The sequence below is a fragment of the Carcharodon carcharias genome (genome assembly GCF_017639515.1).
Source record: "Carcharodon carcharias isolate sCarCar2 chromosome 35 unlocalized genomic scaffold, sCarCar2.pri SUPER_35_unloc_7, whole genome shotgun sequence".
NCBI classification, from domain to species: Eukaryota; Metazoa; Chordata; class Chondrichthyes; order Lamniformes; family Lamnidae; genus Carcharodon; species Carcharodon carcharias.
Window position 1 is genome coordinate 131,789 of NW_024470723.1, and position 26,230 is coordinate 158,018.

The 26,230-nt window shown below is 56.2% G+C and overlaps 1 protein-coding gene across 1 annotated transcript in view; it reads right to left on the bottom strand.

The window, feature by feature from the left end:
• Positions 1-2,269: 2,269 nt before the first annotated feature.
• ccdc22 (coiled-coil domain containing 22) overlaps positions 2,270-26,230 on the bottom strand; it is a 65,319-nt gene continuing 41,358 nt past the window's right edge. The window contains exons 11-17 of the mRNA XM_041181497.1: positions 18,771-18,887; positions 17,274-17,375; positions 11,003-11,110; positions 6,621-6,716; positions 5,106-5,165; positions 3,981-4,055; positions 2,270-2,534 (exon numbers count right to left, since the gene is read on the bottom strand). Of these exons, the coding sequence (XP_041037431.1) occupies positions 2,421-2,534; positions 3,981-4,055; positions 5,106-5,165; positions 6,621-6,716; positions 11,003-11,110; positions 17,274-17,375; positions 18,771-18,887 (672 nt within the window). The 3' untranslated portion in view covers positions 2,270-2,420. The remainder of the gene's footprint in view (positions 2,535-3,980; positions 4,056-5,105; positions 5,166-6,620; positions 6,717-11,002; positions 11,111-17,273; positions 17,376-18,770; positions 18,888-26,230) is intronic.

The following is a 26,230-nucleotide window of genomic DNA, read 5'->3' on the forward strand; positions in this document are numbered from 1 at the left end:
AGCGACACCAGCGGCCGGAAGTAGGAGTCAGGAGCCGGGAAACAGTGACACCAGCGGCCGGGAGGAGGAGGAGTCAGGAGCCGTGAAACAGCGACACCAGAGGCTGGGAGGATAAGGAGTCAGGAGTCGGGAAACAGTGACACCATCAGATGGGAGGTGGAGGTGTCAGGAGTAGGGAAACAGTGACACCAGCGGCAGGGAGGAGGAGGAGTCAGGTGCCGGGAAACAGCGATACCCGCGGCAGGGACGAGGAGGAGTCAGGTGCCGGGAAACAGCGACACCAGCGGCTGGGAGGATAAGGAGTCATGAATCGGGAAACAGCGACACCAGCGGCCGCGAGGAGGAGGAGTCAGGAGGCGGGAGTCGGGAAACAGTGACACCAGCGGCTGGAAGGATAAGGAGTCAGGAGTCGGGAAACAGCGACACCAGCGGCCGGGAGGATAAGGAGTCAGGAGTCGGGTTACAGCGACACCAGCGGCCGGGAGGAGGAGGAGTGAGGAGCCGGGAAACAGTGACGCCAGCGGCTGGGAGGAGGAGGAGTCAGGAGCCGTGAAACAGCGACACCAGAGGCTGGGAGGATAAGGAATCAGGAGTCTGGAAACAGCGACACCAGCGGCCGGGAGGATAAGGAATCAGGAGTCTGGAAACAGTGACACCAGCGGCCGGGACGATAAGGAATCAGGAGTCTGGAAACAGTGACACCAGCGGCCGGGAGGAGCCGGGAAACAGTGACACCAGCGGCTGGGAGGAGGAGGAGTCAGGAGCCGTGAAACAGCGACACCAGAGGCTGGGAGGATAAGGAATCAGGAGTCTGGAAACAGCGACACCAGCGGCCGGGAGGATAAGGAATCAGGAGTCTGGAAACAGTGACACCAGCGGCCGGGACGATAAGGAATCAGGAGTCTGGAAACAGTGACACCAGCGGCCGGGAGGAGCCGGGAAACAGTGACACCAGCGGCCGGGAGGAGCCGGGAAACAGTGACACCAGCGGCCGGGAGGAGCCGGGAAACAGTGACACCAGCGGCCGGGAGTTGGAGGTGTCATGAGCCGTGAAACAGCGGCACCCGCGGCCGGGAGGAGGAGGTGTCAGGAGTCGGGAAACAGTGACACCAGCGGCTGGGAGGAGGAGTCAGGAGCCGGGAAACAGCGGCACCCGCTGCTGGGTGGAGCCATGAAACAGCGATACCCGCGGGGGGGTAGGAGAAGGGGGTCAGGTGTCGTTAAACATCGCCCCCAGCGGCCGGCTGGAGGAGGAGTAATGAGCCTGGAAGCAACGACACCAGCTGCCGGGAGCTGGAGGACTCAGGATCCGCGAAACAGCAACACCAGCGGCCGGGAGGAGCTGGGAAACAGCGACACCAGCGGTTGGGAGGAGAATGACTCAGGAGGCGGGAAACAGCAACACCAGCGGTTGGGAGGAGCTGGGAAACAGCGACACCAGCGGTTGGGAGGAGCCGGGAAACAGCGACACCAGCGGTTGGGAGGAGCCGGGAAACAGCGACACCAGCGGTTGGGAGGAGCCTCGAAACAGCGACACCAGCGGCCGGGAGGAGGCGGGAAACAGCGACACCAGCGGCCGGGAGGAGGCGGGGAACAGCGACACCAGCGGCTGGGACGAGGCGGGAAACAGCGACACCAGCGGCCGGGAGGAGGCGGGAAACAGCGACACCAGCGGCCGGGAGGAGGCGGGAAACAGCGACACCAGCGGCCGGGAGGAGGCGGGAAACAGCGACACCAGCGGCCGGGAGGAGGCGGGAAACAGCGACACCAGCGGCCGGGAGGAGGCGGGAAACAGCGACACCAGCGGCCGGGAGGAGGCGGGAAACAGCGACACCAGCGGCCGGGAGGAGGCGGGAAACAGCGACACCAGCGGCCGGGAGGAGGCGGGTGGAGAAAGCTGTTGGCAAAAATGCTCTTTTGTGTGACAGAATCTGCCCCTCTGCAGAGGTGAAGGCACCACTAGCCGATCAGCCAGCCAGGAATGTTGCACCCAGCACACACAACACTTACACCACTTATGGCAATTTGTCAGATTTTATTTTGTGAAATTATAGACAAGGTTACAGCATGTTCCCCAGGCAGTGGCACTACCTGTAGTATTTGCCACGTAGCCAGAGTTCAAACAGATTCAATCTGCCCACTTTCCGGTTTCTGAGCCAAGGGGATGACAGGGAAGGGAATTCTGCAGGTGCTTAGTCCATGGCCCGGGGGCGGGGGGGGGGGGGGGGGGGGGGTGGCGGGGGGGGGCGGGGGGGGGGGGGGGGGGTGGTGGGAGGAGGGGGTCCAGGGTCTGGAAGGTACCAGGTTCGTTCTCTGTGCTTATCTAACCATTTCCAGCTTCATTTGCATCCACTATCCTGCTCCCGTGGACACTCAGCTGTACAAATATAATCCCGATCTTTTGGGGCTTTGCCCCACCATTAGCTGTCCTTCAGTTTCATCAGCAGTGCTGCATTGTCCTGCCGAATAGCAGTATAATCGGCCAGGATTTTCTCCAAGTTGCTCAGGGTCTTCTTCCCCATCTCTGACTCAATCTGGAAAAGGACCAGAAACAACCGTGTTTGCTTCAAAGTGGGACAGCTATAGGCCACGGACAGCGGAGGAGTGGAAACTCAAACCGAACTTCGTCTGGAGAGCTTACTGTGTTCAGGCGTGGACTGACAAAACTACCGAGCTGGCGCTCTACAAAAGGACAGACCAAGCATCACTGGCACCTCCTCGAGAGGAGGATAGAGGCAGCATTGGCCAGCCTGCCCTCAGAACCCGCTCCATCATTCAGTAAGATCATGGCTGATCTTCTCGCTCATTTTCCCTCACTATCCCCATCTCCCTCCATCTCCTGAATATCTAGAAGTCTATCAATCGCTGCTTTGAACATACTCAGTGACTGATCCTCCACAGCCCTCTGGGGTAGAGAATTCCAAAGATTCACCAACCCTGAGTGAAGAAATTCCCCCTTATCCCAGTCCTAAATGGCCGGCCCTTTACTCTGAGACTGTGACCCCTGGTTCTGAAACCCCTCCCCACTCCAAGCCAGGGGAAATGTCCTCCCTGCATCTACCCTGTCGAGCCCTGTAAGTATTTTGTAGGTTTCGATGAGATCACCTCTCATTCTTCGAAACTCTAGAGAAGTCAGGCCCAGTTTCCCCAATCCCTCTTCATAGGTCAGTCCCACCATCCTGGGAATCAGTCTGGTGAGCCTTCGTCACAATTCCCTTTACAGCAAGTGCATCCTTCCTTAGATAAAGGAGGCTAAAACAGTCTACAGTACTCCAGGTGAGCCCTCACCAAGGCTCTAAACAACCACAGCATGACTTTAACTCCTGTACTCAAACCCTCTTGCAATAAAGGCCAACATACCATGAGCTTCCTAACTCCCTACTGCACCAGCACGTGGTCTATCAGTGACGTATGGACAAGGACACCCAGGTCCCTTTGCACACCAACACTTCCCAGTCTCTCTCCATTTAAGAAACACTCTGCATTTCTGTTTATCCTACTGAAGTGGATGACTTCACATTTTTCCATCTTATATTCCACCTGCCGTGTTCTTGCCAACATATTTATCCTGTCCAAATCTCCTCGAAGCCTCTTTGCATTCTCCTCACAATCCTCATCCCCAACTAGTTTTAAGTCATCAGCAACATTAGAAATTTGGTCCCTACGTCCAAACCATTGATCTGGATTGTGAATAGCTGGGACCCAAGCACTGACCTTCATGATTCTCCACTAGTCACAGCCTCCCAAGCTGTTCATTCCTACACTTTGTTTCCTGTCAGTCTATGCCAGTATATTACCCCCATTCCCATCTGCTCTCATTTTTAGTGTGAGACTTTATCAAAAGCTTTCTGAAAGTCCAAATACACCACATCCACTGGTTCTCCCTCATCTATTCTGCTAGTTACATCCTCAACATACTCCCTCAGATCAGCCAAACACGAGTCAGAGTGAAAACTTCCCCCACACACACTGCTCCTCACCTGCTCCTCCAAGTCTCGGACTTCCCTCATGATCGTTCCAGTGTCCTCGATTGTCTGAATCAGGTGACTGCAATTCTACAAATAAACAGGTCCAAAATAGTTCAGCAGGAGCTGAGAGTTCAGCAGAGAGTTTTACCTTCATTGAAGTCATGGTCAGTCCAATGGTTTCTTTAAAAAGCCCGTTACAGGACAGACTCCAGCCCCCTTGCTAACCCAAACATACAGTCACCTCCCATTACAGGATTGATCCCACCCCCTCCCCCACATTACAGGGCTGATCCACACATACCCACTGTCCCACCTCCCATTACAGGACTGACTCCACCCGCCCCCCCCCACACATTACAGGGCTGATCCACACTGTCCCACCTCCCATTACAGGGCTGACCACTCCCCCATATTACAGGACTGATCCACACACACACACACACACACACACACTGTCCCACCTCCCATTACAGGACTGACTCCTCCCCCACATTACAGGACTGATCGACACACACACACACACACACTGTCCCACCTCCCATTACAGGACTGACTCCTCCCCCACATTACAGGACTGATCCACACATACCCACTGTCCCACCTCCCAATACAGGGCTGACCCTCCCCCCACATTACAGGACTGATCCACACACACACACACACACACACACACACACACACACTGTCCCACCTCCCATTACAGGACTGACCCCTCCCCCCACATTACAGACTGATCCACACACACACACACACACACACACACACACTGTCCCACCTCCCATTACAGGGCTGACCCTCCCCCCACATTACAGACTGATCCACACACACACACACACACACACACACACACTGTCCCACCTCCCATCAGTAGTGAGATGACTGCTGTACAGAAAGTAATTCTATTTTATGGGTTGGAAATCAGAATTCAAATCAGAAAATGCTCAGCAGATCGGGCAGTGCATGTGGTGAAAGGAAGAGTTAATGTTTCAGGTCGATGACCCTGTAAAAAGTCATTGATGGGAAACATGGGCTCTGCTTCTCTGGGCACAGGCGCTGTCCGAGTGGAGATTAGCGGAGGATCCCTCTACTCCCATGTCTGGGATATCATTGGTTGCTGAGAGATTTGAGAGACTGTACCTCATGCAGAGCAGCCAAGTACTTGTACGCTTTCCGAACAGCTTCATCTCGCTTTGCATCCTGCAACACACAAACAGCCACACAGTCACTGGCCTGTCTGTAATAATAACACAACCCGAGGAGGAGACAGACAATACAGAGAGGCCACACTCCCTGCCCACTCCCTCCCCTCCCTCCCCACCTCCTGCTCCCCCCGCTTCCCCCCTCCCTCTCTCCTCCTGCCCCACTCCCTCTCTCTCCGCCCACTCCCTCTCTCTCCGCCCACTCCCTCTCTCTCCGCCCACTCCCTCCTCCTGCCCACTCCCTCCCCTCCCTCCCCACCTCCTGCTCCCCCCGCTTCCCCCCTCCCTCTCTCCTCCTGCCCCACTCCCTCTCTCCCCCCCTCCCTCCCTCTTCCCTCCTGCCCCACTCCCCTCCTGCCCCACTCCCCTCCTGCCCCACTCCCCTCCTGCCCCACTCCCCTCCTGCCCCACTCCCCCTCTCCCCTCTTGCCCCACTCCCTCTCTCACCCCCGCCCCACTCCCCCTCTCCCCTCCAGCCCCACTCCCCCTCTCCCCTCCTGCCCCACTCCCCCTCTCCCCTCCTGCCCCACTCCCCCCTCCCCTCCTGCCCCACTCCCCCCTCCCCTCCTCCCCCTCTCCCTCTCTCACCCCCGCCCCACTCCCCCTCTCCCCTCCTGCCCCACTCCCCCTCTCCCCTCCTGCCCCACTCCCCCTCTCCCCTCCTGCCCCACTCCCCTCTCCCCTCCTGCCCCACTCCTCCCTCCCCTCCTGCCCCACTCCCCCTCTCCCCTCCTGCCCCACTCCCTCTCTCACCCCCGCCCCACTCCCCCTCTCCCCTCCTGCCCCACTCCCCCTCTCCCCTCCTGCCCCACTCCCCCCTCCCCTCCTGCCCCACTCCCCCCTCCCCTCCTCCCCCTCTCCCCTCCTGCCCCACTCCCTCTCTCCCCTCCTGCCTCACTCCCCCTCTCCCCTCCTGCCCCGCTCCCCCATCCCCTCCTGCCCCACTCCTCCCTCCCCTCCTGCCCCACTCCCCCTCTCCCCTCCTGCCCCACTCCCCCCTCCCCTCCTGCCCCACTCCCCCCCTCCCCTCCTGCCCCACTCCCCCCCTCCCCTCCTGCCCCACTCCCCCACTCCCCTCCTGCCCCACTCCCCTCCTGCCCCACTCCCCTCCTGCCCCACTCCCCCCCTCCCCTCCTGCCCCACTCCCCCTCTCCCCTCCTGCCCCACTCCCCCCCTCCCCTCTTGCCCCACTCCCCCCCTCCTCTCCTGCCCCTCTCCCTCCCTCTTCCCCACCCTCCATCCCTCTCACCCCACCCCCACCAACCCCACCCCGCCTCCCAGCCCCTGTCACCCCTGATCCTCCTCCCTGACCCTCCCGCTCCCACACGTCAATGCTCCTGTTCTCTGTTGCTGAAGGATCGCTGCTCTCTCTGTGCTCTAAGTCCAGTGACACAGCCAAGCCCTTCGACAAGCCAGTGGATCCAGTTCCTTTCTCGCCGTTTGCAGGTCCTACCTTAAAGACCAGCTCGTCTGTGACAGCAAAGGTTCTCTCCAGCTTCCCGGTCAGGTTATTAATCTCTTTCTGCAGTTCCTTTGTGTCTGACAGGATCTGAGGACGGAAATAGCACCAGATTTAAAGGGATCCTCTCGATGACTGCACCTTCAAAGGAGAAAGCGATTAGATCCCCTTCCAACCAGGAACAGGTTCCCGGCTCCAACATTTCCAGGAAGAGTCACCTTCAGTTACAAAGGAAGTTTCGGAATGAGAACTATGCAAATCCTGATGAAAAACTGAGAAACAGCCTGGAGTGTTCGAGGATAGAGAGAAGGAGTGAGGAGAATGGAAGTGGGAAACAGCGAGGGGGAGAGGGAGGGGACATAGTGGGGTCAGAGGGGTGAGAAGGTGGGGATAGTGGGGTCAGAGGAGTGAGAAGGTGGGGATAGTGGGGTCAGAGGGCTGAAGGGGGGGATAGTGGGGTCAGAGGGCTGAAGGGGGGGGATAGTGGGGTCAGAGGGCTGAAGGGGGGGATAGTGGGGTCAGAGGGCTGAAGGGGGGGGATAGTGGGGTCAGAGGGCTGAAGGGGGGGATAGTGGGGTCAGAGGGCTGAAGGGGGGGATAGTGGGGTCAGAGGGCTGAAGGGGGGGGATAGTGGGGTCAGAGGAGTGAGAAGGTGGGGATAGTGGGGTCAGAGGGGTGAAGGGGAGGGATAGTGGGGTCAGAGGGCTGAAGGGGGGGGATAGTGGGGTCAGAGGGGTGAAGGGGGGACAGTGGGGTCAGAGGGGTGAAGGGGAGGGATAGTGGGGTCAGAGGGGTGAAGGGGGCGTAGTGGGGTCAGAGGGGTGAAGGGGAGGATAGTGGGGTCAGAGGGGTGAAGGGGGCACAGTGGGGTCAGAGGGGTGAAGGGGAGGGATAGTGGGGTCAGAGGGGTGAAGGGGAGGGATAGTGGGGTCAGAGGGGTGAAGGGGAGGGATAGTGGGGTCAGAGGGGTGAAGGGGGGACAGTGGGGTCAGAGGGGTGAAGGGGGCGTAGTGGGGTCAGAGGGGTGAAGGGGAGGGATAGTGGGGTCAGAGGGCTGAAGGGGGGGGATAGTGGGGTCAGAGGGGTGAAGGGGGGACAGTGGGGTCAGAGGGGTGAAGGGGGCGTAGTGGGGTCAGAGGGGTGAAGGGGAGGATAGTGGGGTCAGAGGGGTGAAGGGGGCACAGTGGGGTCAGAGGGGTGAAGGGGAGGGATAGTGGGGTCAGAGGGGTGAAGGGGAGGGATAGTGGGGTCAGAGGGGTGAAGGGGAGGGATAGTGGGGTCAGAGGGGTGAAGGGGAGGGATAGTGGGGTCAGAGGGGTGAAGGGGAGGGATAGTGGGGTCAGAGGGGTGAAGGGGGGGGATAGTGGGGTCAGAGGGGTGAAGGGGGGGGATAGTGGGGTCAGAGGGGTGAAGGGGGGGGATAGTGGGGTCAGAGGGGTGAAGGGGGGGGATAGTGGGGTCAGAGGGGTGAAGGGGGGGGATAGTGGGGTCAGAGGGGTGAAGGGGGGGACAGTGGGGTCAGAGGGGTGAAGGGGGGACAGTGGGGTCAGAGGGGTGAAGGGGGGCACAGTGGGGTCAGAGGGGTGAAGGGGGGACAGTGGGGTCAGAGGGGTGAAGGGGAGGGATAGTGGGGTCAGAGGGGTGAAGGGGGGACAGTGGGGTCAGAGGGGTGAAGGGGGCACAGTGGGGTCAGAGGGGTGAAGGGGAGGGATAGTGGGGTCAGAGGGGTGAAGGGGAGGGATAGTGGGGTCAGAGGGGTGAAGGGGAGGGATAGTGGGGTCAGAGGGGTGAAGGGGAGGGATAGTGGGGTCAGAGGGGTGAAGGGGAGGGATAGTGGGGTCAGAGGGGTGAAGGGGGGGACAGTGGGGTCAGAGGGGTGAAGGGGGGACAGTGGGGTCAGAGGGGTGAAGGGGGGACAGTGGGGTCAGAGGGGTGAAGGGGGGACAGTGGGGTCAGAGGGGTGAAGGGGGGACAGTGGGGTCAGAGGGTTGAAGGGGGGACAGTGGGGTCAGAGGGGTGAAGGGGGGACAGTGGGGTCAGAGGGGTGAAGGGGGGACAGTGGGGTCAGAGGGGTGAAGGGGGGACAGTGGGGTCAGAGGGGTGAAGGGGGGACAGTGGGGTCAGAGGGGTGAAGGGGGGACAGTGGGGTCAGAGGGGTGAAGGGGGGACAGTGGGGTCAGAGGGGTGAAGGGGGGACAGTGGGGTCAGAGGGGTGAAGGGGGGACAGTGGGGTCAGAGGGGTGAAGGGGGGACAGTGGGGTCAGAGGGGTGAAGGGGGGACAGTGGGGTCAGAGGGGTGAAGGGGGGACAGTGGGGTCAGAGGGGTGAAGGGGGGACAGTGGGGTCAGAGGGGTGAAGGGGGGACAGTGGGGTCAGAGGGGTGAAGGGGGGACAGTGGGGTCAGAGGGGTGAAGGGGGGACAGTGGGGTCAGAGGGGTGAAGGGGGGACAGTGGGGTCAGAGGGGTGAAGGGGGGACAGTGGGGTCAGAGGGGTGAAGGGGGGACAGTGGGGTCAGAGGGGTGAAGGGGAGGGATAGTGGGGTCAGAGGGGTGAAGGGGAGGGATAGTGGGGTCAGAGGGTTGAAGGGGAGGGATAGTGGGGTCAGAGGGGTGAAGGGGAGGGATAGTGGGGTCAGAGGGGTGAAGGGGAGGGATAGTGGGGTCAGAGGGGTGAAGGGGAGGGATAGTGGGGTCAGAGGGGTGAAGGGGAGGGATAGTGGGGTCAGAGGGGTGAAGGGGAGGGATAGTGGGGTCAGAGGGGTGAAGGGGAGGGATAGTGGGGTCAGAGGGGTGAAGGGGAGGGATAGTGGGGGTCAGAGGGGTGAAGGGGAGGGATAGTGGGGTCAGAGGGGTGAAGGGGAGGGATAGTGGGGTCAGAGGGGTGAAGGGGAGGGATAGTGGGGTCAGAGGGGTGAAGGGGAGGGATAGTGGGGTCAGAGGGGTGAAGGGGAGGGATAGTGGGGTCAGAGGGGTGAAGGGGAGGGATAGTGGGGTCAGAGGGGTGAAGGGGAGGGATAGTGGGGTCAGAGGGGTGAAGGGGAGGGATAGTGGGGTCAGGGGGGTGAAGGGGAGGGATAGTGGGGTCAGAGGGGTGAAGGGGAGGGATAGTGGGGTCAGAGGGGTGAAGGGGGTGTAGTGGGGTCAGAGGGGTGAAGGGGGTGTAGTGGGGTCAGAGGGGTGAAGGGGGTGTAGTGGGGTCAGAGGGGTGAAGGGGGTGTAGTGGGGTCAGAGGGGTGAAGGGGGTTTACTGGGGTCAGAGGGGTGAAGGGTTGTAGTGGGGTCAGAGGGGTGAAGGGGGTGTAGTGGGGTCAGAGGGGTGAAGGGGGTGTAGTGGGGTCAGAGGGGTGAAGGGGGTGTAGTGGGGTCAGAGGGGTGAAGGGGGTGTAGTGGGGTCAGAGGGGTGAAGGGGGTGTAGTGGGGTCAGAGGGGTGAAGGGGGTGTAGTGAGGTCAGAGGGGTGAATGGGGTGTAGTGGGGTCAGAGGGCTGAAGCGGGGTGGGGAAGGGGTGTATAGTGGTGTCAGAGGGGTGAAGGGGGTTTAGTGGGGTCAGAGGGGTGAAGGGGGGGTTAGTGGGGTCAGAGGGGTGGAGGGCGGTGGGGAAGGAGTGTATAGTGGGGTCAGAGGGGTGAAGGGGGGGTTAGTGGGGTCAGAGGGGTGAAGGGCGGTGGGGAAGGAGTGTATAGTGGGGTCAGAGGGGTGAAGGGGGGGACAGTGGGGTCAGAGGGGTGAAGGGGGTGTAGTGGGGTCAAAGGGGTGAAGGGGTGTATAGTGGTGTCAGAGGGGTGTATAGTGGTGTCAGAGGGGTGAAGGGGTGTATAGTGGTGTCAGAGGGGTGAAGGGGTGTATAGTGGTGTCAGAGGGGTGAAGGGGTGTATAGTGGTGTCAGAGGGGGGAAGGGGTGTATAGTGGTGTCAGAGGGGGTAAGGGGTGTATAGTGGTGTCAGAGGGGTGAAGGAGGTGTAGTGGGGTCAGAGGGGTGAAGGGGGGACAGTGGGGTCAGAGGGGTGAAGGGGGGACAGTGGGGTCAGAGGGGTGAAGGGGGGGTTAGTGGGGTCAGAGGGGTGAAGGGCGGTGGGGAAGGAGTGTATAGTGGGGTCAGAGGGGTGAAGGGGGGGTTAGTGGGGTCAGAGGGGTGAAGGGCGGTGGGGAAGGAGTGTATAGTGGGGTCAGAGGGGTGAAGCCAGAGCGAACGGATCCTCCTGGTTTGTCGCTGTGATTGACGTGGGGAAGCTGGGATTTCACAGTCCAGTTTGCCACAACCATTCTCACAGGTACCTCACCGAAACACACCAGGGGCTGGACAGACTCAGCTGGTCCGGGAGAGTCTGTGGCGGGAAAGGGTTCAGGTTGATAATGGATCCTCTCGGAGAACCTACCTTGGTGATCTCCTCCTTCTGTTTCTTGATGTTCTCCACAATCTCCATGATTCTGTGTGTATAAGCAGCTCGGCTCACCTCCTTTGGGAGACTCTCATATTCTATCAGCTACAATTGAGAAAAGGATGTTATTCAGTACATGGTCAGAGCTTACAACCCCAAACCCAAAGGCTCATTGACAACATCATCGCTCCGGCATTACAACAGGGATTTCAGAAATTACAGCATGTTATTCAATACATGGTCAGACCGTCCGTCTCCAAACCCAAAGGCCCACTGACAACATAATCGCTCCGGCATTACAACAGGGATTTCAGAAATGAAACTCCCAGTGGGTGCTCAATGCAGCTGGAGTTTCTTTTCTTCATCCCAGCTACATGGGCATCGCTGGCTGCACCCAGCATTTCTTACCCATCCCTAACTGCCCCTTGAGAAGGTGGGGGTGAGCTGCCTTCTTGAGCCGCTGCAGTCCCCGTGTGGTGTAGGTACACCCACCGTGCTGTTAGGGAGGGAGTTCCAGGATTTTGACCCAGCGACAGTGAAGGAACGGCCGATATATTTCCAAGTCGGGATGGTGAGGGGCTCGGAGGGGAACTTCCAGGTGGTGGGTGTTCCCCATGTGTCTCCTGCCCTTGTCCTTCTAGATGGTAGAGGTGGTGGGTTTGGGCGGCGCTGTCGAAGGAGCCTTGGAGTTGCTGCAGTGCATCTTGTAGATGGTACACACACTGCTGCCCCTGTGCGTCGGTGGTGGAGGGAGTGAATGTTTGTGGATGGGGAGCCGATCAAGCGGGGCTGCTTTGTCCTGGACAGTGTCCAGCTTCTTGAGTGTTGTGGGAGCTGCACTCATCCAGGCAAGTGGAGAGTAATCCATCACACTCCTGACTTGTGCCTTGTAGATGGTGGACAGGCTTTGGGGAGTCAAGAGGTGAGTTACTCTCTGCAGGATTCCCAGCCTCTGACCTGCTCTTGTAGCCACAGTATTTATATGGCTTGTTCAGTTCAGTTTCGGGCCAATGGTAACCCCTAGGATGTTGATAGTGGTGGATTCAGTGATGGTAATACCATTGAACATCAAGGGGCGATTGTTAGATTCCCTCTTGTTGGAGATGGTCATTGCCTGACACTTGTGTGGTGTGAATGTTACTTGCCATTTGTCAGCCCAAGTCTGGATATTGTCCAGGTCTTGCTGCATTTGGACATGGACTGCTTCAGTATCTGAGGAGTCGCGAATGGTGCTGAACATTGTACAATCATCAGCGAACATCCCCACTTCTGACCCTATGATGGAAGGAAGGTCATTGATGAAGCAGCTGAAGATGGTTGGGCCGAGGACACTACCCTGAGGAACTCCTGCAGTGATGTCCTGGAGCTGAGATGATTGACCTCCAACAACCACAACCATCTTCCTTTGTGCTGGGTATGACTCCAACTAGGGGAGAGTTTTCTCCACTATTCCCTATTCCCACTCCAGTTTTGCTGGGGCTCCTTGATGCCACACTCGGTCAAATGCTGCCTCGATGTCGAGGGCAGACACTCTCACTCTCACCAAATTGGAAAGTTCCAGTTCCAGTCTCATACTGAAATTCCCACACACTGCCCACCAACACTACCCACGCACCTCCCACACACACACACGGAGTCTCTTAGCACTCCGCCTGTAACCAAACTCCGACAGGGGACAGAGCTCCCCCAGTGACCAAACTCCGACAGGGGACACAGCTCCCCCTGTAACCAAACTCCGACAGGGGACACAGCTCCCCCTGTAACCAAACTCCGACAGGGGACACAGCTCCCCCTGTAACCAAACTCCGACAGGGGACACAGCTCCCCCTGTAACCAAACTCCGACAGGGGACACAGCTCCCCCTGTAACCAAACTCCGACAGGGGACACAGCTCCCCCTGTAACCAAACTCCGACAGGGGACACAGCTCCCCCTGTAACCAAACTCCGACAGGGGACACAGCTCCCCCTGTAACCAAACTCCGACAGGGGACACAGCTCCCCCTGTAACCAAACTCCGACAGGGGACACAGCTCCCCCTGTAACCAAACTCCGACAGGGGACACAGCTCCCCCTGTAACCAAACTCCGACAGGGGACACAGCTCCCCCTGTAACCAAACTCCGACAGGGGACACAGCTCCCCCTGTAACCAAACTCCGACAGGGGACACAGCTCCCCCTGTAACCAAACTCCGACAGGGGACACAGCTCCCCCTGTAACCAAACTCCGACAGGGGACACAGCTCCCCCTGTAACCAAACTCCGACAGGGGACACAGCTCCCCTGTAACCAAACTCCGACAGGGGACACAGCTCCCCCTGTAACCAAACTCCGACAGGGGACACAGCTCCCCCTGTAACCAAACTCCGACAGGGGACACAGCTCCCCCTGTAACCAAACTCCGACAGGGGACACAGCTCCCCCTGTAACCAAACTCCGACAGGGAGCAGAGCTCCCCCTGTAACCAAACTCCGACAGGGAGCAGAGCTCCCCCTGTAACCAAACTCCGACAGGGGACAGAGCTGCCCCTGTAACCAAACTCCGACAGGGGACAGAGCTGCCCCTGTAACCAAACTCCGACAGGGGACAGAGCTGCCCCTGTAACCAAACTCCGACAGGGGACAGAGCTGCCCCTGTAACCAAACTCCGACAGGGGACAGAGCTGCCCCTGTAACCAAACTCCGACAGGGGACAGAGCTGCCCCTGTAACCAAACTCCGACAGGGGACAGAGCTGCCCCTGTAACCAAACTCCGACAGGGGACAGAGCTGCCCCTGTAACCAAACTCCGACAGGGGACAGAGCTGCCCCTGTAACCAAACTCCGACAGGGGACAGAGCTGCCCCTGTAACCAAACTCCGACAGGGGACAGAGCTGCCCCTGTAACCAAACTCCGACAGGGGACAGAGCTGCCCCTGTAACCAAACTCCGACAGGGGACAGAGCTGCCCCTGTAACCAAACTCCGACAGGGGACAGAGCTGCCCCTGTAACCAAACTCCGACAGGGGACAGAGCTGCCCCTGTAACCAAACTCCGACAGGGGACAGAGCTGCCCCTGTAACCAAACTCCGACAGGGGACAGAGCTGCCCCTGTAACCAAACTCCGACAGGGGACAGAGCTGCCCCTGTAACCAAACTCCGACAGGGGACAGAGCTGCCCCTGTAACCAAACTCCGACAGGGGACAGAGCTGCCCCTGTAACCAAACTCCGACAGGGGACAGAGCTGCCCCTGTAACCAAACTCCGACAGGGGACAGAGCTGCCCCTGTAACCAAACTCCGACAGGGGACAGAGCTGCCCCTGTAACCAAACTCCGACAGGGGACAGAGCTGCCCCTGTAACCAAACTCCGACAGGGGACAGAGCTGCCCCTGTAACCAAACTCCGACAGGGGACACAGCTGCCCCTGTAACCAAACTCCGACAGGGGACACAGCTGCCCCTGTAACCAAACTCCGACAGGGGACACAGCTCCCCCTGTAACCAAACTCCGACAGGGGACACAGCTCCCCCTGTAACCAAACTCCGACAGGGGACACAGCTCCCCCTGTAACCAAACTCCGACAGGGGACACAGCTCCCCCTGTAACCAAACTCCGACAGGGGACACAGCTCCCCCTGTAACCAAACTCCGACAGGGGACACAGCTCCCCCTGTAACCAAACTCCGACAGGGGACACAGCTCCCCCTGTAACCAAACTCCGACAGGGGACACAGCTCCCCCTGTAACCAAACTCCGACAGGGGACACAGCTCCCCCTGTAACCAAACTCCGACAGGGGACACAGCTCCCCCTGTAACCAAACTCCGACAGGGGACACAGCTCCCCCTGTAACCAAACTCCGACAGGGGACACAGCTCCCCCTGTAACCAAACTCCGACAGGGGACACAGCTCCCCCTGTAACCAAACTCCGACAGGGGACACAGCTCCCCCTGTAACCAAACTCCGACAGGGGACACAGCTCCCCCTGTAACCAAACTCCGACAGGGGACACAGCTCCCCCTGTAACCAAACTCCGACAGGGGACACAGCTCCCCCTGTAACCAAACTCCGACAGGGGACACAGCTCCCCCTGTAACCAAACTCCGACAGGGGACACAGCTCCCCCTGTAACCAAACTCCGACAGGGGACACAGCTCCCCCTGTAACCAAACTCCGACAGGGGACACAGCTCCCCCTGTAACCAAACTCCGACAGGGGACACAGCTCCCCCTGTAACCAAACTCCGACAGGGGACACAGCTCCCCCTGTAACCAAACTCCGACAGGGGACACAGCTCCCCCTGTAACCAAACTCCGACAGGGGACACAGCTCCCCCTGTAACCAAACTCCGACAGGGGACAGAGCTGCCCCTGTAACCAAACTCCGACAGGGGACAGAGCTGCCCCTGTAAACGACAGGGAGCAGAGCTCCCCTGTAACAAACTCCGACAGGGGACAGAGCTGCCCCTGTAACCAAACTCCGACAGGGGACAGAGCTGCCCCTGTAACCAAACTCCGACAGGGGACAGAGCTGCCCCTGTAACCAAACTCCGACAGGGGACAGAGCTGCCCCTGTAACCAAACTCCGACAGGGGACAGAGCTGCCCCTGTAACCAAACTCCGACAGGGGACAGAGCTGCCCCTGTAACCAAACTCCGACAGGGGACAGAGCTGCCCCTGTAACCAAACTCCGACAGGGGACAGAGCTGCCCCTGTAACCAAACTCCGACAGGGGACAGAGCTGCCCCTGTAACCAAACTCCGACAGGGGACAGAGCTGCCCCTGTAACCAAACTCCGACAGGGGACAGAGCTGCCCCTGTAACCAAACTCCGACAGGGGACAGAGCTGCCCCTGTAACCAAACTCCGACAGGGGACAGAGCTGCCCCTGTAACCAAACTCCGACAGGGGACAGAGCTGCCCCTGTAACCAAACTCCGACAGGGGACAGAGCTGCCCCTGTAACCAAACTCCGACAGGGGACAGAGCTGCCCCTGTAACCAAACTCCGACAGGGGACAGAGCTGCCCCTGTAACCAAACTCCGACAGGGGACAGAGCTGCCCCTGTAACCAAACTCCGACAGGGGACAGAGCTGCCCCTGTAACCAAACTCCGACAGGGGACAGAGCTGCCCTGTAACCAAACTCCGACAGGGGACAGAGCTGCCCCTGTAACCAAACTCCGACAGGGGACAGAGCTGCCCCTGTAACCAAACTCCGACAGGGGACAGAGCTGCCCCTGTAACCAAACTCCGACAGGGGACAGAGCTGCCCCTGTAACCAAACTCCGACAGGGGACAGAGCTGCCCCTGTAACCAAACTCCGACAGGGGACAGAGCTGCCCCTGTAACCAAACTCCGACAGGGGACAGAGCTGCCCCTGTAACCAAACTCCGACAGGGGACAGAGCTGCCCCTGTAACCAAACTCCGACAGGGGACAGAGCTGCCCCTGTAACCAAACTCCGACAGGGGACAGAGCTGCCCCTGTAACCAAACTCCGACAGGGGACAGAGCTGCCCCTGTAACCAAACTCCGACAGGGGACAGAGCTGCCCCTGTAACCAAACTCCGACAGGGGACAGAGCTGCCCCTGTAACCAAACTCCGACAGGGGACAGAGCTGCCCCTGTAACCAAACTCCGACAGGGGACAGAGCTGCCCCTGTAACCAAACTCCGACAGGGGACAGAGCTGCCCCTGTAACCAAACTCCGACAGGGGACAGAGCTGCCCCTGTAACCAAACTCCGACAGGGGACAGAGCTGCCCCTGTAACCAAACTCCGACAGGGGACAGAGCTGCCCCTGTAACCAAACTCCGACAGGGGACAGAGCTGCCCCTGTAACCAAACTCCGACAGGGGACAGAGCTGCCCCTGTAACCAAACTCCGACAGGGGACAGAGCTGCCCCTGTAACCAAACTCCGACAGGGGACAGAGCTGCCCCTGTAACCAAACTCCGACAGGGGACAGAGCTGCCCCTGTAACCAAACTCCGACAGGGGACAGAGTTCCCCCTGTAACCCAACTCCGACAGGGGACAGAGCTCCCCCTGTAACCAAACTCCGAGAGGGGACAGAGGACAGAGACCCCCCAGTACTGACCCCTAGACCGGGTAGTGGGGAGTGGGTGCACAGCTCCCTCTGCCCCCTGGTTCCCCCCCCCCGCCCCACTCCTTGAACACAGTTGCCAGTCTGATGGCACAGCTCATACTCGGTTCTACCACAAACAGACGGCTCCTGAGGGACTGACTAGACCCGAAAATGACAATATTAACCTTCAGCAACCGGAAGAACAAACTCACCAACTGCTTGTACAGAACCTCCTTCCGCTTCACCTCCTCAGCTGACTGCTTTATCTTCTCATGGATTCCTTTAATCTCCAGCAGTTTCTGTGCCGATTCCACCTGACAGGGGAACAGAGGGATTGAGAAAGGGAAGGAATCACCAAACACAGCACAGCAAGGGGCAGGCCACTGCTGACAGACAGACAGGAGCTGGCTCATCGCCTGGGGGGGGAAGAGAGAGAGAGGGGAGGGGGGGAAAGAGAGAGGGGGGAAGAGGGGGAGAGAGAGGGGGCAAGGGGGGGGAGAGAGGGGGCAAGGGGGAGAGAGAGAGGGGGCAAGGGGGGGGAGAGAGGGGGCAAGGGGGGGGAGAGAGGGGGCAAGGGGGGGGAGAGAGGGGGCAAGGGGGGGGGGAGAGAGGGGGCAAGGGGGGGGAGAGAGGGGGCAAGGGGGGGGAGAGAGGGGGCAAGGGGGGGGAGAGAGGGGGCAAGGGGGGGGAGAGAGGGGGCAAGGGGGGGGAGAGAGAGGGGGCAAGGGGGGGGAGAGAGAGGGGGCAAGGGGGGGAGGAGAGAGGGGGCAAGGGGGGGGAGAGGGGGGCAAGGGGGGGGAGAGAGGGGGCAAGGGGGGGGGAGAGAGGGGGCAAGGGGGGGGAGAGAGGGGGCAAGGGGGGGGAGAGAGGGGGCAAGGGGGGGAGAGAGGGGGCAAGGGGGGGGAGAGAGGGGGCAAGGGGGGGGAGAGAGGGGGCAAGGGGGGGAGAGAGGGGGCAAGGGGGGGAGAGAGGGGGCAAGGGGGGGAGAGAGGGGGCAAGGGGGGGAGAGAGGGGGCAAGGGGGGGGAGAGAGGGGGCAAGGGGGGGAGAGAGGGGGCAAGGGGGGGAGAGAGGGGACAAGGGGGGGAGAGAGGGGCAAGGGGGGGAGAGAGGGGGCAAGGGGGGGAGAGAGGGGGCAAGGGGGGAGAGAGGGGGCAAGGGGGGAGAGAGGGGGCAAGGGGGGGAGGGAGGGGGCAAGGGGGGGAGGGAGGGGGCAAGGGGGGGAGGGAGGGGGCAAGGGGGGGAGAGAGGGGGAAGGGGGGGAGAGAGGGGGAAGGGGGGGAGAGAGGGGGAGGGGGGAGAGAGGGGCAAGGGGGGGGAGAGAGGGGCAAGGGGGGGAGAGAGGGGCAAGGGGGGGAGAGAGGGGGCAAGGGGGGAGAGAGGGGGCAAGGGGGGGAGAGGAGGGGCAAGGGGGGGAGAGAGGGGGAAGGGGGGGGAGAGAGGGGCAAGGGGGGGGAGAGAGAGGGAAGGGGGGGAGAGAGGGGGCAAGGGGGGGGAGAGAGAGGGAAGGGGGGGAGAGAGGGGGAAGGGGGGGAGAGAGGGGGAAGGGGGGGAGAGAGAGGGAAGGGGGGGAGAGAGGGGGCAAGGGGGGGGAGAGAGAGGGAAGGGGGGGAGAGAGGGGGAAGGGGGGGAGAGAGGGGGAAGGGGGGGAGAGAGGGGTAGATAGAGAGGCTGCTCGGGGTGCAAGCGCGTTAGACAGAGTGAAGTTACCTCGCGGTTATTAATAAACGCTCGGAGACGACGCTGCTGCTCGATGAGGGGCACCCGGTGCTTCTCCCACTGATTGGCCAGGTTCACGATTCTCTGAGCACTGCTCTCAATAACCCCCTGAAACACACAAACAGCCTCAGCGACACAGTAAACACCCTGAAATACACAATCAGTCTCAGCGACACGGTAAACACCCTGAGAAATTCACAAACAGTCTCAGCGACACAGTAAACACCCTGAGAAATACACAAACAGCCTCAGCAACACAGTAAACACCCTGAAATACACAAACAGCCTCAGCGACACAGTAAACACCCTGAGAAATACACAAACAGCCTCAGCAACACAGTAAACACCCTGAAATACACAAACAGCCTCAGCGACACAGTAAACACCCTGAGAAATACACAAACAGTCTCAGCGACACGGTAAACACCCTGAGAAATACACAAACAGCCTCAGCGACACAGTAAACACCCTGAGAAATACACAAACAGCCTCAGCGACACAGTAAACACCCTGAGAAATACACAAACAGCCTCAGCGACACAGTAAACACCCTGAAAAACACAAACAGCCTCAGCAACACAGTAAACACCCTGAAATACACAAACAGCCTCAGCGACACAGTAAACACCCTGAGAAATACACAAACAGCCTCAGCAACACAGTAAACACCCTGAAATACACAAACAGTCTCAGCGACACAGTAAACACCCTGAGAAATACACAAACAGTCTCCGCGACACAGTAAACACCCTGAACAACACAAACAGTCTCAGCGACACAGTAAACACCCTGAAATACACAAACAGTCTCAGCGACACAGTAAACACCCTGAGAAATACACAAACAGCCTCAGCAACACAGTAAACACCCTGAGAAATACACAAACAGCCTCAGCAACACAGTAAACACCCTGAAATACACAAACAGCCTCAGCGACACAGTAAACACCCTGAAATACACAAACAGCCTCAGCAACACAGTAAACACCCTGAAATACACAAACAGTCTCAGCGACACAGTAAACACCCTGAGAAATACACAAACAGTCTCCGCGACACAGTAAACACCCTGAACAACACAAACAGTCTCAGCGACACAGTAAACACCCTGAGAAATACACAAACAGTCTCAGCGACACAGTAAACACCCTGAGAAATTCACAAACAGTCTCAGCGACACAGTAAACACCCTGAAATACACAAACAGCCTCAGCGACACAGTAAACACCCTGAAATACACAAACAGCCTCAGCGACACAGTAAACACCCTGAAATGCACAAACAGTCTCAGCGACACGGTAAACACCCTGAGAAATACACAAACAGCCTCAGCAACACAGTAAACACCCTGAAATACACAAACAGCCTCAGCGACACAGTAAACACCCTGAAATACACAAACAGCCTCAGCGACACAGTAAACACCCTGAGAAATACACAAACAGCCTCAGCAACACAGTAAACACCCTGAAATACACAAACAGTCTCAGCGACACAGTAAACACCCTGAGAAATACACAAACAGTCTCCGCGACACAGTAAACACCCTGAACAACACAAACAGCCTCAGCGACACAGTAAACACCCTGAAATACACAAACAGTCTCAGCGACACAGTAAACACCCTGAAATACACAAACAGTCTCAGCGACACAGTAAACACCCTGAAATACACAAACAGCCTCAGCGACACAGTAAACACCCTGAAACACACAAACAGCCTCAGCGACACAGTAAACACCCTGAGAAATACACAAACAGCCTCAGCGACACGGTAAACACCCTGAAATACACAAACAGCCACAGCGACACAGTAAACACCCTGAGAAATACACAAACAGCCACAGCGACACGGTAAACACCCTGAAATACACAAACAGTCTCAGCGACACGGTAAACACCCTGAAATACACAAACAGCCTCAGCGACACAGTAAACCCCCTGAAATACACAAACAGCCTCAGCGACACTGTAAACACCCTGAAATACACAAACAGTCTCAGCGACACGGTAAACACCCTGAAATACACAAACAGCCTCAGCGACACAGTAAACCCCCTGAAATACACAAACAGTCTCAGCGACACAGTAAACACCCAGAGAAATACACAAACAGCCTCAGCGACACAGTAAACACCCTGAAAAACACAAACAGCCTCAGCGACACAGTAAACACCCTGAAATACACAAACAGCCTCAGCGACACAGTAAACACCCTGAGAAATACACAAACAGCCACAGCGACACGGTAAACACCGTGAAATACACAAACAGTCTCAGCGACACGGTAAACACCCTGAAATACACAAACAGTCTCAAAGACACAGTAAACACCCTCAAATACACAAATAGTCTCAGCGACACAGTAAACACCCTGAAATACACAAATAGTCTCAGCGACACAGTAAACACCCTGAAACACACAAACAGTCTCAGTGACACAGTAAACACCCTGAGAAATACACAAAGAGTCTCAGCGACACGGTAAACACCCTGAACAACACAAACAGCCTCAGCGACATGGTAAACACCCTGAGAAATACACAAACACCTCAGCGACACGGTAAACACCCTGAAATACACAAACAGCCTCAGCGACACAGTAAACACCCTGAAATACACAAACAGCCTCAGCGACACTGTAAACACCCTGAAATACACAAACAGCCTCAGCGACACGGTAAACACCCTGAAATACACAAACAGCCTCAGCGACATGGTAAACACCCTGAGAAATACACAAACAGCCTCAGCGCCACAGTAAACACCCTGAGAAATACACAAACAGCCACAGCGACACGGTAAACACCCAGAGAAATACACAAACAGTCTCAGCGACACGGTAAACACACGGAGAAATACGCAAACAGCCTCAGCAACACTGTAAACATCCTGAAAAACACAAACAGCCTCAGCAACATGGTAAACACCCTGAGAAATACACAAACAGCCTCAGCAACACAGTAAACACCCTGAAATACACAAACAGCCTCAGCGACACAGTAAACACCCTGAAATACACAAACAGCCTCAGCAACACAGTAAACACCCTGAGAAATACACAGCCTCAGCAACACAGTAAACACCCTGAGAAATACACAAACAGTCTCAGCGACACAGTAAACACCCTGAGAAATACACAAACAGTCTCAGCGACACAGTAAACACCCTGAAATACACAAACAGCCTCAGCAACACAGTAAACACCCTGAGAAATACACAAACAGACTCAGCAACACAGTAAACACCCTGAGAAATACACAAACAGCCTCAGCGACACGGTAAACACCCTGAGAAATTCACAAACAGTCTCAGCGACACAGTAAACACCCTGAAATACACAAACAGTCTCAGCGACACAGTAAACACCCTGAACAACACAAACAGTCTCAGCGACACAGTAAACACCCTGAGAAATACACAAACAGTCTCAGCGACACAGTAAACACCCTGAAAAACACAAACAGCCTCAGCGACACAGTAAACACCCTGAAATACACAAACAGTCTCAGCGACACAGTAAACACCCTGAGAAATACACAAACAGCCTCGGCGACACGGTAAACACCCTGAGAAATTCACAAACAGTCTCAGCGACACAGTAAACACCCTGAACAACACAAACAGTCTCAGCGACACAGTAAACACCCTGAACAACACAAACAGTCTCAGCGACACAGTAAACACCCTGAGAAATACACAAACAGTCTCAGCGACACAGTAAACACCCTGAACAACACAAACAGTCTCAGCGACACAGTAAACACCCTGAACAACACAAACAGTCTCAGCGACACAGTAAACACCCTGAGAAATACACAAACAGTCTCAGCGACACAGTAAACACCCTGAAAAACACAAACAGCCTCAGCGACACAGTAAACACCCTGAAATACACAAACAGTCTCAGCGACACAGTAAACACCCTGAAATACACAAACAGTCTCAGGCGACACAGTAAACACCCTGAAATACACAAACAGTCTCAGCGACACAGTAAACACCCTGAAACACACAAACAGCCTCAGCGACACAGTAAACACCCTGAGAAATACACAAACAGCCTCAGCGACACGGTAAACACCCTGAGAAATACACAAATAGCCTCAGCGACACGGTAAACACCCTGAACTACACAAACAGCCACAGCGACACAGTAAACACCCTGAGAAATACACAAACAGCCACAGCGACACGGTAAACCCCCTGAAATACACAAACAGTCTCAGCGACACAGTAAACACCCAGAGAAATACACAAACAGCCTCAGCGACACAGTAAACACCCTGAAAAACACAAACAGCCTCAGCGACACGGTAAACACCCTGAGAAATACACAAACAGCCTCAGCGACACGGTAAACACCCTGAAATACACAAACAGCCACAGCGACACAGTAAACACCCTGAGAAATACACAAACAGCCACAGCGACACGGTAAACACCCTGAAATACACAAACAGCCTCAGCGACACAGTAAACACCCTGAAATACACAAACAGTCTCAGCGACACAGTAAACACCCAGAGAAATACACAAACAGCCTCAGCGACACAGTAAACACCCTGAGAAATACACAAACAGCCTCAGCGACACTGTAAACACCCTGAAATACACAAACAGCCTCAGTGACACTGTAAACACCCTGAAATACACAAACAGTCTCAGCGACACAGTAAACACCATGAAATACACAAACAGTCTCAGCGACACGGTAAACACCCTGAAATACACAAACAGCCTCAGTGACACAGTAAACACCCTGAAATACACAAACAGCCTCAGCGACACTGTAAACACCCTGAGAAATACGCAAACAGCCTCAGCAACACTGTAAACATCCTGAAAAACACAAACAGCCTCAGCAACACGGTAAACACCCTGAGAAATACACAAACAGCCTCAGCAACACAGTAAACACCCTGAAATACACAAACAGCCTCAGCGACACAGTAAACACCCTGAAATACACAAACAGCCTCAGCGACACAGTAAACACCCTGAGAAATACACAAACAGCCTCAGCAACACAGTAAACACCCTGAGAAATACACAAACAGCCTCAGCAACACTGTAAACACCCTGAGAAATACACAAACACCTCAGCGACACGGTAAACACCTGAAATACACAAACAGCCTCAGCGACACAGTAAACACCCTGAAATACACAAACAGCCTCAGCGACACTGTAAACACCCTGAAATACACAAACAGCCTCAGCGACACGGTAAACACCCTGAAATACACAAACAGCCTCAGCGACATGGTAAACACCCTGAGAAATACACAAACAGCCTCAGCGCCACAGTAAACACCCTGAGAAATACACAAACAGCCACAGCGACACGGTAAACACCCAGAGAAATACACAAACAGTCTCAGCGACACGGTAAACACCCTGAAATACACAAACAGCCTCAGCAACACTGTAAACACCCTGAAATACACAAATAGTCTCAGCGACACAGTAAACACCCTGAAATACACAAACAGTCTCAGCGACACGGTAAACACCCTGAAATACACAAACAGCCACAGCGACACGGTAAACACCCTGAAAAACACAAACAGCCTCAGCGACACAGTAAACACCCTGAAATACACAAACAGACTCAGCGACACTGGTAAACACCCTGAGAATACACAAACAGCCTCAGCGCCACAGTAAACACCCTGAGAAATACACAAACAGCCACAGCGACACGGTAAACACCCAGAGAAATACACAAACAGTCTCAGCGACACGGTAAACACCCTGAAATACACAAACAGCCTCAGCAACACTGTAAACACCCTGAAATACACAAACAGTCCTCGCGACACAGTAAACACCCTGAAATACACAAACAGTCCTCAGCGACACGGTAAACACCCTGAAATACACAAACAGCCTCAGCGACACGGTAAACACCCTGAAAAACACAAACAGCCTCAGCGACACAGTAAACACCCTGAAATACACAAACAGTCTCAGCGACACTGTAAACACCCTGAAATACACAAACAGCCTCAGCGACACAGTAAACACCCTGAGAAATACACAAACAGCCTCAGCGACACTGTAAACACCCTGAAATACACAAACAGTCTCAGCGACACAGTAAACACCCTGAAATACACAAACAGTCTCAGCGACACGGTAAACACCATGAAATACACAAACAGCCTCCGTGACACAGTAAACACCCTGAAATACACAAACAGCCTCAGCGACACTGTAAACACCCTGAGAAATACGCAAACAGCCTCAGCAACACTGTAAACATCCTGAAAAACACAAACAGCCTCAGCAACACGGTAAACACCCTGAGAAATACACAAACAGCCTCAGCAACACAGTAAACACCCTGAAATACACAAACAGTCTCAGCGACACAGTAAACACCCTGAAATACACAAACAGCCTCAGCAACACAGTAAACACCCTGAGAAATACACAAACAGCCTCAGCAACACAGTAAACACCCTGAGAAATACACAAACAGTCTCAGCGACACAGTAAACACCCTGAGAAATACACAAACAGTCTCAGCGACACAGTAAACACCCTGAAATACACAAACAGCCTCAGCAACACAGTAAACACCCTGAGAAATACACAAACAGACTCAGCGACACAGTAAACACCCTGAGAAATACACAAACAGCCTCAGCGACACGGTAAACACCCTGAGAAATTCACAAACAGTCTCAGCGACACAGTAAACACCCTGAAATACACAAACAGTCTCAGCGACACAGTAAACACCCTGAGAAATACACAAACAGTCTCAGCGACACAGTAAACACCCTGAACAACACAAACAGTCTCAGCGACACAGTAAACACCCTGAACAACACAAACAGTCTCAGCGACACAGTAAACACCCTGAAAAACACAAACAGCCTCAGCGACACAGTAAACACCCTGAAATACACAAACAGTCTCAGCGACACAGTAAACACCCTGAAAAACACAAACAGCCTCAGCAACACGGTAAACACCTTCAGAAATACACAAACAGCCTCAGCAACACAGTAAACACCCTGAGAAATACACAAACAGTCTCAGCGACACAGTAAACACCCTGAGAAATACACAAACAGTCTCAGCGACACAGTAAACACCCTGAGAAATACACAAACAGCCTCAGCGACACGGTAAACACCCTGAGAAATTCACAAACAGTCTCAGCGACACAGTAAACACCCTGAAATACACAAACAGTCTCAGCGACACAGTAAACACCCTGAGAAATACACAAACAGTCTCAGCGACACAGTAAACACCCTGAACAACACAAACAGTCTCAGCGACACAGTAAACACCCTGAACAACACAAACAGTCTCAGCGACACAGTAAACACCCTGAAAAATACAAACAGCCTCAGCGACACAGTAAACACCCTGAAATACACAAACAGTCTCAGCGACACAGTAAACACCCTGAAATACACAAACAGTCTCAGG